This window comes from Hydra vulgaris, chromosome 03, assembly GCF_038396675.1.
Source record: "Hydra vulgaris chromosome 03, alternate assembly HydraT2T_AEP".
In the NCBI taxonomy this organism is placed as follows: domain Eukaryota; kingdom Metazoa; phylum Cnidaria; class Hydrozoa; order Anthoathecata; family Hydridae; genus Hydra; species Hydra vulgaris.
In genome coordinates, this window is record NC_088922.1 from 33,384,589 (window position 1) to 33,404,675 (window position 20,087).

The window sequence follows — 20,087 nt, forward strand, 5'->3', positions numbered from 1 at the left end:
CTGTTTTCCAGGAATTATGATAACATAGTTTAAAAGGTGATCATTTCGTATATTTGACCAACCATCACTTGAAATCGAAAAATAAGGACTTTCGTTTATCATTTTTAAGCCAATATTGTAATACTTTTCATACTGATTTTCATACTGATTTTCATACTTTTCATTCCTCAGAATATTAGTTCTTGTAATTTTTACTGATCGTTTGAATAAGCTTGTCTCAAAGCACTTATAAAGTTTTTAAAAGCTGAAGAGTTTATAACATTAAATGGAATTTCAGTTTGAAAAACAAAATTTGACAATAATTCATTATATTGTAATCGGTCAGATTCGTAAGTGTCCATCCAGTTTATTATGGTAGCATTTTTGTTAAATTCTTTTGGAATATCAGATCTTTCACTTTGTTGACTTAGCACCACTATGTTGTTTACTTATATCAACTTTATTATTTGCAGGTTTATCAAAAAAAACCTGTTTTTTTCATCAGATATACCAGAACAGTTACCTCTTTTATGGCTGCGTAATTTATCAGATGACCAATAAACTTCAATGCTACAGAGAATAGATTTTCCTCTTTTAGTGAAAATATTCCTGCTTTTTTTTTGATACATATTTTAGCTTTCATCTAAATCAATGTTAAATAACAGTAAAACGTGTCTTTTGAACTCAGTGAATTAGTATAAATTCAATAGCAACGTGATGTTATTTATTTAAACACTTAACCAACACTTCAACACTTTTGTTGTTATATAAAACTTATTTAAACACATAAACAAGACTTTAACACTTTTGTTTTTTTTATAAAACTTATTTAGCTCTAAAAGACTTAAGATTAAACTTTAACTTTTATGTAAAATTGTTATATTTTTATATCCGGTAGATTACCTGTAACTTACTGATCTGTGGCGTTGCCGGTAAGTAACTTGCCGAAACCTAAGTATAAATAATATGAATAAATGCAACTTAAATATAGTGTAATTATAATACTGTTATCTCCACAACATAAATCTGGGTATATCCATTTTCTTTTTTAAACTAAATAATATATCTGCAGATAATCATAGGTTTATTCACATTTCATGAACAGTGAGCAACAGAAAGGGTCTTACCACCTACTAAAGACATATTTCAGACAAATGTTTTTTTCACCAAATTTTTCTTGAATTTTATAAACATATTTTATAAATTTAATAGTAGCTATAGATACATATTTACTTGTTTCTAGAGTTTATTCTTTACTGATGATGTTCTAAACATACTCACAACTTTCAGTACAAAAGCTTGTTGGGAGAAGCTGTTGAGTCTTGAGAAAGTATGAGCTCATTTAAGTTTTGTACATTTTGTATATTTGCAATGATGTGATGGCTCCAAAAAGCCCATTTATGCAAAATTTTCTCATATATGCTTGATTTGAAGGCCTATAAATATAAGAAATATAAAGCCTATAAATGCTACGTTTTATAACGTCATCTTACTTAGAGTAAACTAATTTGCATTATATAGCATTATAAAAAGAGTTTTTATCAGCATTGGCATTATTGCTTAAAAAGGTAATAATGATTGATTTCAAATGAAGGCTAAATGTTAAGGAAAACATAAAAAAATTTAATGGAACAATAGATAATCCAGGTATTATAAATACTTAATTGATATTATAGTTATATTAGGCCAAGTTTTATTTGAAGAAAAACACGCACATTACTATTTTAATTAAAACAAGAAAGGTTATACTAGATAATTAAAATTAAAATATTTGAATTTATACAAAATATTTGAAAGCACAAACTAAATTCTTTTTTTCTTTCTTTTGTCATTTAAAATAATTTTCATGCTTTGAAATCACCTTTTTAAATAACTTTTTATGTGACAACTTGGAATTTTGATTTAAAAAAAAAAAAACTTTAACTAGTCTAACAGCAATTTCTTTTGTTAGGGGAACTATATCTTTATCTATTCAAATAATTTTCTTTTAATAATTAGTAGTGGAAAGTCGGGTAGCACCTGGACAGCAGGTAACTCTGGACACTTGATGTACAGCTCAAACTTAAGGAGCTATGTGATTTTAAATACTATAAAAACATTATACCAGTGAAAATATGGCATATGTAAAATATCCATCATAATACGCCAAAGCGGTTCGCTGGGAGTGCAAGTTATTGTTTCCCATCACCAGAAGAGCGATGTATCATCGTATTTGGTTGACATAATTGTATACCAAATTTTTATGTAAATTAATAACCTTTTATTGATTAGAGATTTTTATTTACAATATTTAAAAAAAAAAAAATTCATTTAATACTTTAATTCACTAATATTAAAATTAGTATTTGTGAATGAGGTATGATCGGGTTGTATCGGACACATGTTTGAAGGGTGGTTCTCGACATCTTAATGCATTTACATATTAAAAATTAGAAATTTTTTAATATAAATAATAAATAAATTCCAATAAAAGACCTAAGATTTAAAAAAAGTGTTTTTAATATGTTTTTATTTTCATTAGTAAAAAGCTAATGTTTATATTTCTGAATGATGACATTTTCATTCCCACTCCTGACATATCAGAGGCAATTTTTAAAGGTGATTTTTTTTATAGTGTGTTGAGAACAGTCCAATGCTAACTAATTATATAATATATTTGTGTTACACGGGTAAAAAAGAGGTAAAATTATGGTTAAACTGTGTCCGGGGCTACCCTCCAATCTTGAAGCATGCCTTTTTTCTAAAATTTTTTCTTTTACGTTTTGTGTATTGTTAAGGTACACAATAATTATTTTTTTGTTTCTAATTCAATAGATAAATATTTATACTTTTAAAAAAGTCTTTTAACACTTTTTTTTCTGTTAGTTCATGTTAACAATCTATTTTTTCCCAAAGTGTCTGAGGCTACCCGATTTTCACCTAATAGCTAATTTTTTTTTGTTTTTATAAAGACAGGTTTAATAGTAAAAATTTTTAGAAAAGCAAAAAATCATTTTTTATCATTTTGAAAATGTTTTGACCTCATAAAAAGTTCAGATGACAAAATTAAGATTTTAACATTAGGTGTCAATTACATAGGAATTAAATAGTAGTAGTCAGTGAAACAAGCAATAATTAATTTTAAAACTAAATATTTTTGATGATAAAGTTAAAAAAAAACATTTAACTTATTGAGCTATATTTTGAAAAATTAGCGATCGTGGTTTCTTTTAATTAAGTAGTTTTAGGATTGCAAATTTCCACCTGACAGTTGCTTTATTCAACCCATGACAAAGTTTCTTTAATTTATTACAAGCATTTAGGAGTGATTTTGTGATGTAAAAATAAACATTTTTGCAATTATTTTTGAGGCTGTTTTAATGTTTGTATTTTATTATGCAAAATACTAATACACTAGAACTCAAAGTAAACACTTCAAATTAGATGATTAAAGAATTTAATTTGTGAAAGCAAGTGAAAACAAGAAATAAAATGAATAAAATTTTTTTTTTCAATCATTTAAAGAATATAGTAAAATAATTTTTTTTTTCCAAAAAGCTTTTCTAAGATAAAAAGCCTCTGGGGCTGCTGGCCCACTGTATACTTGTATGCCACTACATATTTGTTACATGTAGAACAAACTCTTGGGAGAGAACTGATAACTAAACTCTGTATTAACATTATGTATTAACATACAGGAAAATGAGTTCTTGCAGAGCTGAATTTTTCTCTAACATTTTATGTCTTGACAGCAAAAACAAACTATATTCCTGTTTTCCACATGGAACCTTTGCTTTTTTAAGTTTATTTTAACACAATACTGTACGTTTTTGTAAATGTTTCCGCTTTTTAAAGAGAGGAAAAAAAAGTAAATGTCATATTTGTAACACATGTTTCCAAAAAATAACTTAATATTTTTTTCTTTATTTATATTAATCATTTGACTTCTAAGAACAAGTTTTCTAGTATTTTATTATGGTAGATTAAATATTGCACATTCAATTGTCTCCTGCAATACATTCAATTTTCTGCTGCAACACAAAGATTTTTGCTGGAAGAGATTCAGTTGTATGGTGCAATAAATTCAATTTTCTGCTGCAACATATTGATCTGCATTATTATGCACATTAACCTGCAAAGATTAACATAATATGAACTTCATCATCCCATTGCATTTTTAATACAATAGCAGCACAGCATTTTTCCTTTGATTTTCTGTAGCAAGTTAAGTGCGATGTTCATGTATTTAGTGTAATTATATTTTATCTAGAGACTACAAAAAATAAAAATGTTGTTAAAGTAGATAAGGTGTTGACTTTTTGACTATTTTAGTTAATGTTGGTACAATAAACAAATAAAGTAAGAAATCAAAAAAATAAATAAATAGATACAATAAACAAATAAAGTAAGAAAAACAAATAAAATAGAAAAATAAAATAAAAATTTTTTTATTATAGTTATTTCACCACTCCCAAGCCAAGAAGGCCACTACAGACGAGGAGGCTACTTAATTGTGGTTGTAACCCTCTCTCAACTCTACAACTCCGAAACATGAACGTTGACGAACAAGGCCGCTGCGTGGAGAAACAAGTTGAGCGTGGTACTACCAGGGATTTATTTATTATTGCTTCCACACTACAAAAAAAATAAAGAGTTTCCCATTTGCCAAACCTAAAATTTCCACACAAGCTTTTAAAAATAGATATAATAAAAACATATATTTTATAGTTGTACAAGTCCTAAGTTTCCTAATATTTGTATCAGAACTTCTGCTTTAAATCATTTTTTTCAACTATTTCACTTTTTTTTGTCATGTAACCTTTTGAGTGCAGCGAGCCACAATTGTGGCTTTTAAAGTGATCATCAAAGCTAATACCTGTAGCGCTAAAATAATGGTTTTGGTAATTAATAAGTAACAACACTGAATAGTGTATAATATTTTCTTACTTTTGACATCTTATGTTTTACTGTGAAAATAAGTGATTGTTTTTTGTTTTTGTTTTTTTAGTTAACTTTTTCTAAATATCTTTTAATTTCATTGCACAGTCAAAAAATGTAGAAACATATTGTTTTTTTAGTTTGTAGTCTCAAGCTATCATTTTAGATAAACTTTGTTCAAAATTGTTTCTTTACCTAAATGTCCTAAATTTTTTCCAGCTCCTGAATACCAAAGTTCAGGAATAAATAGTGGTTTTGTGATTTTTAAAATTTTTTTAAAAATCTTTCAAGAGTTTTTAAATAATTTTTATGAGTCTTTTTTTAAAATTTAGTTACATAATCAAAATTCCAATGGCATAAAAGTTTAATTGAGTTGAACAGAAAGTTGTGGGAAAAAAAAACAAACATATCTATTATTTAAAGTGTTCAATATTTTACATCAATACCGAGACTAGTCCATCAAATAAAATATATTTTCCCTAATATTTTGCTAGATGGACTAGTCACTTTATTGGTTCAACCCTTTTTTTTTGAAACTCTTTACATGCTGATACCTAGCATAGCTTACTTACTAACTTTACTATGCATAAACTTTGTATTATTCATATTTATCTCAAGACCTTCTGATTCCATTCAATCTTTCCGACACTGAAATCTTAGTATTAATTCTTTTTCAGTCTCTGCAATCAAGGACAAATCATCTACATAGAATAGTTCCTATGGTAAAACAACGCTGAAATTAATTTAGTTTAATTAAAAATGTATGTGTGTGTGTGAGAGAGAGAGAGTGGGTGTGTATGTGTGTGTGTGTGAGTGAGTGTGTGAGTGTTTTTAGGAATATATTTATTATAAAAATATGTTATAATATTTTTAACATAAATACATTTTAAAATATTTTTCTTAGGGTGTCAAGTTTTTAGTCTGATAAGAGAATTTTTAGAGTTCTTCCATTTGGACTTTACATTAGCAGTTTTTGATCCCGAAAGTGATTTCGTAAGTTCTACTCTATTGTAAGCTAGTTAAAAACTTTATTATCAATTTTTTTTTGAATAAAAAACTATTCTTTAATAATTTTTTTATATTTTATATAGGTTGGAAAGGTTTTGTCAAGAGAAACTTTATGCACAGATTTAAGTATACCTTCTCATAGTAATTCTCCATTATTAGCTGAAATTTTAAAAAGACAGGTTTTTAACTTTTTTTTCTTCTGGCATTTTTGGTTTTAAAAATTTATTTTTAAATAATTTAATTATTTACAGATGTATAAAGAATTTTTGTTTATAAATAACACAAGTTTCTAATTAAGTTGCTAAAAAATCAATAACATGTAGATAATAGTTATAAAGCAAGAAAATAGGTAACAGAAGGAAAAGTTGCAAATGATATAAATCTGGAAAACATTACAGAAAGCAAAAGAGTTTGAGTGCTGACATTTTTTAAATAAGTACCGGCCCAGATATGGCACCATTATTCCATACTAAGATTCTTTAAAATTTCAAGTTGAAAAAAATAATCAGGAGTAAAATAAGCAACTTTAGCTATTTCTAAAAGAGATTTTATTATGGTTATAAAAATATAATTAATATCAACAATGGTTAAACAAAACTAGATTTTATTTGATATTAAATTTGTTTGCAAATTCAATTAGGTCAGATCAAGGTTCAAATTAGGTTCAGTTAGGTCAGATCAAGATTCAAATTAGGTTCAATTAGGTCAGATCAAGATTCAAATTAGGCTATATCCAGCTACTGTCTTGCATAATATCAATATCCAGCTAGGATATTTATATTCTGCAAGACAGTAGCTCCTTGGCAAAGATTTTATATTCCTTAATAAGGGAAAATAATTCTTTATCTAATAGGTTGTAAACATGTGTGTAAAGTACCTAAAAATCTTATTAAAAAAAAAAAACCACCATTAATACCAAATTGTTTAAATCTATTTATTACTAATAATGTTGGCCTTCCAAGTAACTGTTAATTCAATAAATCTTATATTTTACAAAATTTACCTACATACTCTTTGTGAGACTAATTTAGATTCGGCTGTTTCAACTTTGTATCTTAGAGTTAATGGCTATTATTTCTGGATTTGCTTTTCTTAATTTTTACTCTATTATTAGTATTCTTTGATGTGACTTTAATAGTCACATATTTTCCCTAGACCTATATAAATATATATATATATATATATATATATATATATATATATATATATATATATATATATATATATATATATATATATATATTTATATAATTATATATATATATATATATATATATATATATATATATATATATATATATATATATATATATATATATATATATATATATATATATATATATATATATATATATATAATTCACCTATTTATTGCAAAATCAGTTGTGAGTTTTTGATTATTCTTTTATGTGCATTTGTCTTCGTCTTCTTCATAAAATCTACTATTCTTTATTATTCTCCTTCTTCCTAAGACTGCACTCTTTTGATGGTTTTATATATAATAACATAGTAAGATTTTTTTTTAATTTATAATAACATAGTTAGATTTTTCTTTATTTTACTAACATAGTTAGATTTGTTTTATTTATTTATAATAACATAGTTAGATTTTTTTTTTATGCATAATAACATACAAAATTTTGGAAAAAATGGTTTTAGCTCTCTTTTAAAAAAAACATTCTTCAATTAAATCAGTGCTTTTTAAAAGGGTGGATACAATATTTTGTATTTAAAAATACACATTTTACATACAAAATATTGATTTCACCTATGCTGAATGCGTAATTCAAATAAATAATTTGCATGTAAAACTATCTTACAATCCTCACGTTTTACTTGTCAACTGTTATAACAGAAAGATTCTATCGTGCACTAGATGCAATTCTACTGTGCATTAGATGAAAATGGTGAGGCAAGGGCTGTTGTTCCTGATTCAAAAGACTGAATCAAAAGCTTTTGATAAAGTCTGGGAAAGTTTATAAAATTTATTGACAATTTTCTTCCCTACTTATTGTCCAATTGTAATGATAATTAATAAAGCCAACAAGCAAGATGGTCTACCATAAACTGATATAGAAAGATTTACAAAAGGAATGAAATGTGACAAATATACTATTGGATTGTATAGTTTTTTTTGTTTTTTTTTCGAAGACCAAACTAAAAATTGGTAATGAGGATATGTAATCAAAGACAAAGTATATAATCTAATTTTATGTTGCTTTTTTCTGCTAAATTCTTGTTTGTTGTTATATTCAGCTTTTGAAAGCATCAGAGTAATCTATAAACAATAAAATTTATGTGTAAATATTCATAATTTAAACAGCACTAGGACAACCACAAAGTCATTTGCCATCTCTGTCAAAAAAAAAAAAGAATGATTTTTTTATTATTATTAATAAACAAATCAAGTTTTATGCATTTCATGAGTTTAATTGGGTCGTAAAAATTATGATTAGCATTTAAAAAACCTTCAACTACCTTAGTAAACTTTAACAAGATGTAATTTTTTTTTTTATATTAAATTAGGTTGGCGGAAAAAGTGTTGAACATGTTAAACCTAATCAATCCAAAGGAAAAGAGTAAAAAAAATTTTTATAAGCAGAATAAAGATACTTGAAATAATTTTTTTTTATGAAGTAATTATGTTAGTAATTTGTTATATATTTATTAATTTGTTTAGAATATTTTTTTAGAATCAAGTCATATATTTTGGAGGATGATGATGATTTGGATGATGCTGATGATCTTTTAAAAGATCTTGGTGTTATGCCAGCTTCTTACAATATATTAAATACTAATCAAAAAAATAAATCCAAGTAAAATTTTTCAATTTATATTTTAAAAATTTTGAAAACTTTTTTCTTCAAAATTTTATTATTTTTATTTTACTATTTCTTCAATTTTTTTTTTCATTTTTAAAAATTTATCAGTCGTTTAGATCCTAAATCTAAATGGATAGTAAATGATGATCCAAAATCTGACAGTCAAAAAGTAAATGATTTGAAAAGTAATTCTAAACATTCTGTTAGCGAAATCAAGGATGATAAAATACTTGGTAATATCTTGTAAATAAATACTTGACATCAAGCATAAGATTACTCTTATTATTGTCTCTTATTATTGTCTGACTGCGTATGCTTAACGAGCTTCTGAATTTTGTCTGACTTATATAATATGCTTAACAAACTTCTGATTTTTTGTTAAGCAAATTCAGTTAGACAAAGTTTGACTGCATATGCAGTCAGACAAAGCTTGGTTTACTCAAAACTATAGTAACCAAAACATTTGTATTGTATTATTACAAATAAAGAAGTCTTTAAATAACAAACAGAGCTTCTATAGTAAAAAGTGTACTATATATATATATATATATGTGTGTGTGTGTGTGTGTGTGTGTGTGTGTATATATATATATATATATATATATATATATATATATATATATATATATATATATATATATATATATATATATATATATATATATATATATATATATATATATATATATATATACACACACACACACATATATTAGGGTTATTACTTTTTAACTTTTTGTAAAATAATTAATTTCCTATGTGATAATTCAATGAACTTTTGATCAAAAGTAATGAAGATAAGTTTTATTCTGAATAATTTTCAAAAAAGGTCACCCACAATACAAGTTTTTTAAAATGGTATAAAAGTAGTATTTACAGGCATTAGCATTATGACTTTCTGAAACCTAGAATTTTATTGAACCTTATTGAACTTTCTAGATTTTTCTGAACTGTTCTAGATATTTTTAGAAATCTCAGAAACTTTCTAGACTTTTCTGGAGTCTTCTAGAAGTTTATGGAAATTAGCAAGATTTAGACTATATAAGCTACCTGAGCTACACTAATAATTATATTTTAATCCATTTATTCAACCAAAAATTGAAAAATTACAAGTTTTTTTATAATTTTACAAAATTAAGTTAGGTGTCACTCATATATATAAATAATAAATTAAATAATAAGACAAAAAATATCAAAACACTCAATTGATAACAACAGCAAACAAAAATAAAAACAATTAGCAAAACAGCACAAATAAAAACAATTTTTACGCTTACGAAAAGACCAAACACTAAAACTACAAAATGAAAATGCAAACACAAAAACTTCTACAAAATTAAATTAAAAACAAAAACAATCTTTTGTTATTTTTTGCAGAAAAAAAGGTGTAGAAAAATTAGTAAAATAGAAAAACTGCGAACAACAATAAAAATATTTAGCAACAACAGCACAAATATTTACAAACTTTACGCAAAACGCAAAAACTACAAAATGAAAGCAAAAACTACAAAACAAAAATGCAAACACAAAAACTTCTACAAAATAAAAAATTAAAAATTTTTTTTTTGTTATTTTTGGCAAAAAAAAAAGGTGTAGAAAAGTTGGTAGTGACTTGGTACAAATCGATGTTTCAATTTCTTTTGTTAGTTTTTTTAAGTGTTAATTTTGAGTATTTACTTTTTAAGTGCTTCTTTGTTTATAATATGACTTGTTTTTTTTTACTCTTCATTTTCTCTTGATATTTTCGAATTCTTTATTTTAACAATTGACAATTAACTCAGTCAAATAATATAGAAGTACAATAGCACTTATTATTATTGCCATTCAGAAATAAATTCAAATATTATCTTCAACCATAATGTTCTATAAGAATAGTGCTTCCACTACTGAAAGAGTCAAGTCAATCTGGAACTACATAATAACCCTCAAATTAAAAAAAATAGAATTAAAAAAAATGATCATGGAGTTGTTTGAAGTTTTATTCATATGCATATATGGTAAATTCGAGTTTTTGGTTTGGAGTGACCTTTTTTAACAAGAAAATCTAATTAATGTTTTTTTCATTACTTTTGTACAAATATTCATCTATTTATGATCAAGGAACATGGGATCACAAAAGTCTTAACCCTAATATATTTATATATATATATACATATATATATATATATATATATACATATATATGTATATATATATATATATATACATATATATATATATATATATACATATATATGTATATATATATATATATATATATATATATATATATATATATATATGTATATATATATATATATATATATATATATATATATATATAAAAATATATATATATACATATGTATATATATATATATATATACACACACACACACACGCACTTGCATGGTCATTTTTAATTTTACCATTGCTAGGTCAGTTTTAGGGTTTTTTAAAAAAAGACTATTTTGAAGACCAGAAAATTTTTTTTCAATTTTTTAAAATTATTTTATAGACTGCCTGCCCTAACCAAACCCTCAGTCAATGTAGTGGCACTTCCTTGTAGCCGCAGGCTATGAGACATTTGATGTAGCAGCACTCCCTTGTAGCAGCATGCTATAAGATAGTCGATGTAGCAACACTCCCTTGTAGCAGCTGGCTATAAGATAATTGATGTAGCAACACTCTGCGCATGTTTTACTGTATAAAAATAAAAACATATATATATATATATATATCTGTAGGGTGCTGGCCAAGAATATATTTATTATCTCGTTCTTGGGATGTTGGGAATATTTAGGTTATGTTCTATATAATATTGAGAATTTTTATAAAATTTGTCATATAACTTAAAAAAAAAAAAGTTGTTGAATTTTGGGAATTTTAAACCCATTTAGTATTCTGCGGTACATATATATATATATATATATATATGTATATATATATATATATATATATATATATATGTATATATATATATATATATATATATATATATATATATATATATATATATATATATATATATATATATATATATATATATATATATATATATATATGTATATATATATATATATATATTTATATATATATATATATATATATATATATATATATATATATATACATATACATATATACTAATGCTTATATATATATCTACTATAATGTATATAGATCAGCAATTGCTCCTTTTTTTTTTTTACTTTATTCCAAAATGAAAATGAAGCAAAAAAAATTGGAAAAAAAAATGTACTAAAGCCCCTAGTTCCAAGCAATATGATGCCAGACTTTTCCCCTAAACACACAGTATAAGTTAATTATATATATATATATATATATATATATATATATATATATATATATATATATATATATATATATATATATATATATATATATAATGTTTCAATGTCATATCTTGTTGTACGTGAATATATATATATTTTTGAATATAAAGCATAAAAAACAGCTGCGTACAAACTAAATTTATTCTTCGTAATATTTCGATCTGCTTTTGCACTGATCGTCATCAGACATAAAATATAATACAAAAAAACCGTTACAAATATTACATAAAAACGTCAAAGAAGACATTAAAACGAAGCTATAAATGATTACATAATAACGTAAATATAAAACTAGCAAATATTATTTGATTTTGTTTTTTGGATAATTTTTTTAAACAGAGGTCTCCAACTGTTTGTAGAAATTTTAATGCCATTCTCACGGTTGAGAAGTATTAGAGCATGTTTTATTACTTGGTATGTTGAGGCGTAATTAATTTCAAGTGATTCTCTAACTTTACGTTCATCGTACTCTGATTTTATTGCTAGAGTTTTCGGATTTGATCAATCAAACATACCATTACATTCTCAACCATGTTCGGTTGAGATGCATCTTATCACCAGATGCATCTTATTTATCTTTTAAAATTTTCTTTTTTGTTTCACCAATGTATATACTGCCACAAGAGCATGTGAGTTTATAGACACCGGGATTGCTATTTGGAATTAACTTAGACTTGTTGTTGCACAAGATGTTTTTTAACGTAGGTGGTGTAGTAAATATTATTCTGACGTTGTAAGGTTTAAGTTCTTTTCTTAGTTTTGGACCTAATCTTGGGAGCCATGGAAGTTTAACTGCATATTTAAATGTTTCTGTTTTATTATAATTTTTTTTTTTTTTTTTATACATCTTCGCTTCCAACAAGGCTGCAAGCAGACACTAATTAAGGTTGGAAGTTACTGAAAGAGAAAAGATGAAGATTGTAGAGCAAGATAACGATTGACGGGCGACTTAAAAGATTGCAAATTATATGAATCAGGAAAGCAAGATGAAGGAAGCGAATTCCAATGAGCTGATGTTCGAGGAAAAAAACTAGACGAATAATCGTTTTTGAAGCACTTAGGAACAGTCACAGAAAAAGGATGACACTTAATTGAATGACGAGTAACATGAGAATGAATTATAGTAGATGGCACAGGAGACGATAGCTCTTTAGAGCAGTGCCCACTATGGTATTTATAGAAAAGAGAAAGAGAAGCAACATTACGACGATGTGATAATGGTTGGAGTTTGGCTGCAAGAGCAGGTCCAACAATGTTTACAATGCGTTTTTGCACCTTGTCTAAAAGGGAAAGGGCATCATTAGAAGAACCGCCCCAGATATGGCAACAGTATTCCATACAAGGCCGGATTTGAGATTTATAGAGATAGAGAATAGAATCCAAAGTAAGAAAGTGACGAGCTCGATAAAGAGATGCAACCTTAGCAGATGCTAGCTTTGCAACAGATTTGATATATGGTTTCCAAGAAAGATTGGAAGTAAGAGTTGATCCTAGAAGATGAAGAGTAGGTGACTCATCGAGTACATCACCATTCATAAATATAGGAAGATCTAAATTATTGCGATAACGATTGGCTGAAATGAATTGGGTTTTATCTGAATTAAAGTTCACCAGCCACTGTGAGCCCCATGCTGTAGCAGAAGTAAGATCCTTTTCAAGCTCAAATGCCCCCTCCAAGCAATCAGAGGGTGTTGGTTTTTTATCACGACAAGAATAAATGGTAGTATCATCAGCAAACAATGCCACCTTAGATGTGAGAATATCTGGAAGATCATTTATGTAAATTAAAAAGAGTATAGGGCCAAGGATAGAACCTTGAGGAACCCCTGAAGTTACAGAATAAGAAGAAGAGTGTTGACCATCGAGGACAACTTTTATGCTACGATTGGAAAGGAAGGATTCAATGATCTTAAAGATGTTGCCGGATACAACATAAGAACAAAGCTTATGGAGAAGACCAGCATGCCAAACTTTATCAAAAGCTTTTGAAATGTCAAAAGTGATGGCCTTAATCTCTCCACCTTTATCTAATGCACGATAAAACCTGTCAGTTATTACTGTTAGCAAATCAGCTGTAGAACAAGAAGATCGAAATCCATATTGATGGTCAGAAAGTTATTAGATTCAAGATGAGAAATTAAGTGTTTGTTAATTAAAAATTCAAAAACCTTGCTTATGATAGGAAGAAGACTTATGGGACGGTAGTTAGACGAATCAGATCTCTCTCCAGAATTTTTGAAGATAGGAATAACAGATGCCGCTTTCCAGCAGGCTGGAAAACAAGACTCTGATAAGCACTTGTTGAATAGTTTTGAGAGTATAGACGACAGCTCCGGAGAACACTTCTGCAAGACAATAACAGGTATGTTGTCCGGGCCACAAGCTGTAGAAGAGTCTAGGCAGGAAATCACTTTAGATTTTGATGCTGGAGTGATATGAATGTCAAGCAATGGATCAACCTGTTTATTGGCATTATCAGGTAGAACGCAACTAGTGGAATCAAGAGATGATATTGATGTAAAGTTTTTAGCAAACAATTCGGCTTTGTCTTTAGGTGAGGTGACAAATTCTGAACCATACAAGAGAGGTGGAATTATAGATTTGCCCTTATTATTGATATTATTAAAGATTCTCCAGAAGTCACGAGAGCCTAATTTTTGCGATGAGATACGAGATTTCATGACCTGAGAATAGCGGGTTTTGGCGTTAGACAAAACCTTTTTACAATTGTTTCTAGCAGTAATAAACAGACGTCTGTTTTCTGAAGAATTGTTTTGCTGATAAATATGGAAGTAACGGTTTCGATTGGCAATCGCAGCAGCACAGTGTGAGGAAAACCATGGAGGAGAGTGAGGCTTGACCTGGAATCGTCGAGAGGGAATAAAAGATTCCATGCCAGCCTGAATCCATGAAGTTATGTAAGAAGCACATTTGTTGACAGGAAGACGAAAGATTTCTACCCAAGGGCCGTCACGAAGAAAATCACGGAAAGAATCCCAGTCAGCTTTACTGTAGTTGTAAGAGGTTCGATAATAGGGGGATTCAGGTGATGAAGAAGAATGAGATATTAGTTTTAGAGAGATCAAACTGTGATCAGAAGAACCTAAGGGTGACTGTGGAGAAACTGAGCACTGACTAGGATCAGAAACAAGACATAAGTCAAGTAGAGAAGGTAAATGATTCGGGTTGTCTGGAAAGCGGGTTGGAAAGTTGACTATTTGAGTTAGGGATTGAGAGAGGCAAAAGTTGTGGGCTTTAATGCCTGCCGAATCACTGACACTAGAGCCAAGCCATTCAGAGTGGTGAGCATTAAAGTCACCGACAACAACTATATTAGCTGATGGATAAAGAGAGAGGGCTTGTTCAATATGATCAGAAATAATGTCAAAAAGTGTGCAGTCTTGAGATGAAGGAGAGCGATATAGAGCGAAGAGAAAGGCAATAGAGTGAAGTGGTGCTAAACGAAAGCACATAAAAGAATAGTCTGTGGATTCAAACCTAGTTTCACGACAAATGGGTGAATTCTTACGAATGTAAATGCCGAGGCCAAGCATGTGACTATTGTAGTCTTTACAAATTAGAGGAAGATAACCATCAACACTAAGATCATAAGATGAGACAGCTAAACTCAAATTAGTCTCACAAAGAGCAAATTTATTTTAGAAAAGTTGATTCTTTTCTGAATATAGTTCTTAACAGTTGTTTCAAGCTTTAATCTATCATGTCCATTTTCTGCAAACATGTTTACTAAAAACTGTATTTCATCATTAAGATATTTTTTGGAACAAATTTTAACAGCTTGAGATACAAAACCTTTAAAAACACCCGTAACTATTTTTGGATTAACATTTGATGTAGGTTTTATTTGTATATTAGTGATAGCCGATTTTCGATGGATTTTGAAGTTATAGTATGAGTTATTAGTATTAGTATACAGTTATATCCAAGAAGTTTAATTCTTTTTTATTGTTTTCTTTTTCCGAAGTATATTTTATTGCTGGATCTTGTTCATTTAACAACTCCAGAAACTTATCATGATTTTGTATTGAGTTGAATCTTGCATGACTGTCATCCACATACCTTCTGTAAGTCTTTGGCAAAAAATGACCAACCTCAGCAATAATAAGAGCTTTTGTTTCCAAATGCTGTAAAAACGCTTCAGCAACTATGACCATTAAGGACAAACCTATAGGTCATTTCATCTCATTTTTGTATAAAAAATAACATTGGTTAAGGCAGAGTTTGATCATTTCATGTATATCACTAAGAGTTAGTTTGTATTTTTATATGGAGTCATAAAAGTACGTTTATATGGAGTCAAAAAAAAAGTGTACGTTTAAAAGTGTATGCTTAAAAGTGCACGTTTAAAAGTGTACGTTTATATGGAGTCATAAAAGCTCACAAGCCAGAAATTAATTGATCCTAGTGAAATTCAAGTCTCTTTTGATGTGGTGGCGTTATATACATCCATTCCAATTAACAGAGCAATTCCTGTGATTATAGATATTTTAAACAACGATATTGATAATCTTAAATAAAAGAAGCAAACTAACTCTTAGTGATATACATGAAATGATCAAACTCTGCCTTAACCAATGTTATTTTTTATACAAAAATGAGATGAAATGACCTATAGGTTTGTCCTTAATGGTCATAGTTGCTGAAGCGTTTTTACAGCATTTGGAAACAAAAGCTCTTATTATTGCTGAGGTTGGTCATTTTTTGCCAAAGACTTACAGAAGGTATGTGGATGACAGTCATGCAAGATTCAACTCAATACAAAATCATGATAAGTTTCTGGAGTTGTTAAATGAACAAGATCCAGCAATAAAATATACTTCGGAAAAAGAAAACAATAAAAAAGAATTAAACTTCTTGGATATAACTGTATACTAATACTAATAACTCATACTATAACTTCAAAATCCATCGAAAATCGGCTATCACTAATATACAAATAAAACCTACATCAAATGTTAATCCAAAAATAGTTACGGGTGTTTTTAAAGGTTTTGTATCTCAAGCTGTTAAAATTTGTTCCAAAAAATATCTTAATGATGAAATACAGTTTTTAGTAAACATGTTTGCAGAAAATGGACATGATAGATTAAAGCTTGAAACAACTGCTAAGAACTATATTCAGAAAAGAATCAACTTTTCTAAAACCAATTATAATAAAACAGAAACATTTAAATATGCAGTTAAACTTCCATGGCTCCCAAGATTTGGTCCAAAACTAAGAAAAGAACTTAAACCTTACAACGTCAGAATAATATTTACTACACCACCTACGTTAAAAAACATCTTGTGCAACAACAAGTCTAAGTTAATTCCAAATAGCAATCCCGGTGTCTATAAACTCACATGCTCTTGTGGCAGTATATACATTGGTGAAACAAAAAAGAAAATTTTAACGAGATGCATTGAACATCAAAAAAACTATTTAAAAGGTAAATAAGATGCATCTGGTGATAAGATTCATCTCAACCGAACATGGTTGAGAATGTAATGGTATGTTTGATTGGTCAAATCCGAAAACTCTAGCAATAAAATCAGAGTACGATGAACGTAAAGTTAGAGAATCACTTGAAATTAATTACGCCTCAACATACCAAGTAATAAAACATGCTCCAATACTTCTCAACCATAACAATGGCATTAAAATTTCTACAAACAGTTGGAGACCTCTGTTTAAAAAAATTATCCAAAAAACAAAATCAAATAATATTTGCTAGTTTTATATTTACGTTATTATGTAATCATTTATAGCTTCGTTTTAATGTCTTCTTTGACGTTTTTATGTAATATTTGTAACGGTTTTTTTGTATTATATTTTATGTCTGATGACGATCAATGCAAAAGCAGATCAAAATATTACAAAGAATAAATTTAGTTTGTACGCAGCTGTTTTTTATGCTGTATATTCAAAAATGTATATGTATATATATATATATATATATATATATATATATATATATATATATATATATATATATATATATTTGTATATAATTCTAATTTTTGATTACTTCAACACTGTGTTTCACCATCAGTAGGTTCATCAGGAAGAATTTCTCTCTCTCTCTCTCTCTCTCTCTATATATATATATATATATATATATATATATATATATATATATATATATATATATATATATATATATATATATATATATATTTATATATATATACACATATACTTATACATGAACACTTTAAAAAGTAGCGTGAAATAATAAAGCAGTATAATTTTTATATATAAAATATCTAATTTGTTTACAACATGACCTATTTAGGTATAACATCACCTGAATGGGATGATCTTCTTAAAATCGATAAAAAGATTAACAGTTTAGGATTTGGTAATAGTGTTCAAATCACAATTTTAATTTTTTATGTAACTTTTTTGCATATTATTTCAGAGTATTTTTAAAAGTTAGGCATGACTTCAACATTTAATAAAATGTTTTGTATGACTGTATGAATTTAATATATAAAGCATACATTAGTTATGCATTTAAAGTATAAAACATAACTTGATACCCTGAATACATTAATATATACAACATTACAATACTATTATGTATATATTTGAAATTATTTTATAAATAATTTTCTATACATTAAAATAAGTTATAGCTTAAAATCCTTTACATTTACTTTATTTATTACATTTAAATTAAAAATTTATTATTGCTTTTCCATAAGAAATAAGAAATCGTTCTTTTGAATTTTATTGTGTGTGCTGACAAATTGTTATTTATTTTAGAAGTTACCAAGGATACTAAAAATTGTGCTATTTATTTTGAAAGTTACCGAGGATATTAAAAATTTTATTATTTATTTTAGAAGTTACCAAGAATACTAAAAACTCTAAAGGATTAAAATTAAAAGAATCAGATTATGAAGATGATTTTCAGGTGACTAGGTAGGTTTCAGATGACTAGATAGGTTTCAGGTGATTTATTTTCAGTTATCTAAGTAAATTTTTTTAAATTTTTATGTGGCTTAGTATGTTTTTTTTGTTTGTTTTTTTGTGTTTTTTTTTTTGAGGTAAATTTTTTTCTTTTTTTGTTCTTGTTTTTATAACTAGTTTTTATTATTTAATGTAAATTTAGTTAAGAAAAATATGTTCATCTAAATAATTACATGTTCACTGTTTTTATTATTGTTTTTGTTATTATCATAAATAAATTGTTTTTTCTTTTTAAGTTTAATGTTTTTCATCTGAAATTTTTTTTTGTTTTGTATGATTTATTATGATTATGAATATTATAAATGTTTAAATATATTAATTTTTTAAATATATTAATTTTTTACTGGAACTAGAATTTGACTGTTCTCTAATAAACCACAAATCACTGAATGAATATCTTTGCTTTACATAAAATCTAGTTAATGCTGCACATAGAGAAGAAAAAAGGAAAATTTGATTTTTTTAATAATACCAGGGACTTGGGAGAATCTTAACTTTGTAAACTTACTTACAAAGCAAGTGCTTGTTACATATGCATAAGTCTAAGAAATTAGGTATAATAAAAAAACACTATAGCAAATTTTATGCAAACAATTTTAAAATATTATGTATTTATTATTTTTTTGATAAAAATCAATGTATAATAAATATTTATGAATAAACCTGAGTAAAAATAAAAGAATATAAAACTTCTTTTAAGTTATATAATTTATAGTTATATAGTCAATTTACTTACAAAAAAAAAAAATGAAAGCACTTTTATGCAAAAAAGTTGCAACTAGGTTGTATTGATTCAATTGTGAATTTCAGTAAATGCTATGTTGACGCAAATTAAGCTTCTTCTGAAATTAGTTAGTAGTCTTTAAGGTAATGATTTTTAAAGTTTTTTTTGTTTGTCTTCTAAGTTGGTTTCAATAGTTTGTTCTTGGTTGACTGTAAACAGGATTCGCATACTAGTTTCAATAGTTTGTTCTTGGTTGACTGTAAACAGGATTCGCATACTAGTTTCAATAGTTTGTTCTTGGTTGACTGTAAACAGGATTCGCATAC

General features: G+C 26.9%; 1 protein-coding gene across 2 annotated transcripts in view; it reads left to right on the forward strand.

Moving 5' to 3' along the window:
- Nucleotides 1–20,087, forward strand: part of LOC100208843 (centrosomal protein 43) — a 61,683-nt gene that overhangs the window by 31,274 nt on the left and 10,322 nt on the right. Inside the window, exons 4-10 of one of the 2 annotated variants that reach the window (XM_065792964.1) lie at nt 5,801–5,889; nt 5,988–6,083; nt 8,431–8,483; nt 8,598–8,720; nt 8,835–8,959; nt 18,358–18,423; nt 18,911–18,989. In XM_065792964.1, the coding sequence (XP_065649036.1) occupies nt 5,801–5,889; nt 5,988–6,083; nt 8,431–8,483; nt 8,598–8,720; nt 8,835–8,959; nt 18,358–18,423; nt 18,911–18,989 (631 nt within the window). The remainder of the gene's footprint in view (nt 1–5,800; nt 5,890–5,987; nt 6,084–8,430; nt 8,484–8,597; nt 8,721–8,834; nt 8,960–18,357; nt 18,424–18,910; nt 18,990–20,087) is intronic. The other variant, XM_065792965.1, reaches the window with a different exon arrangement.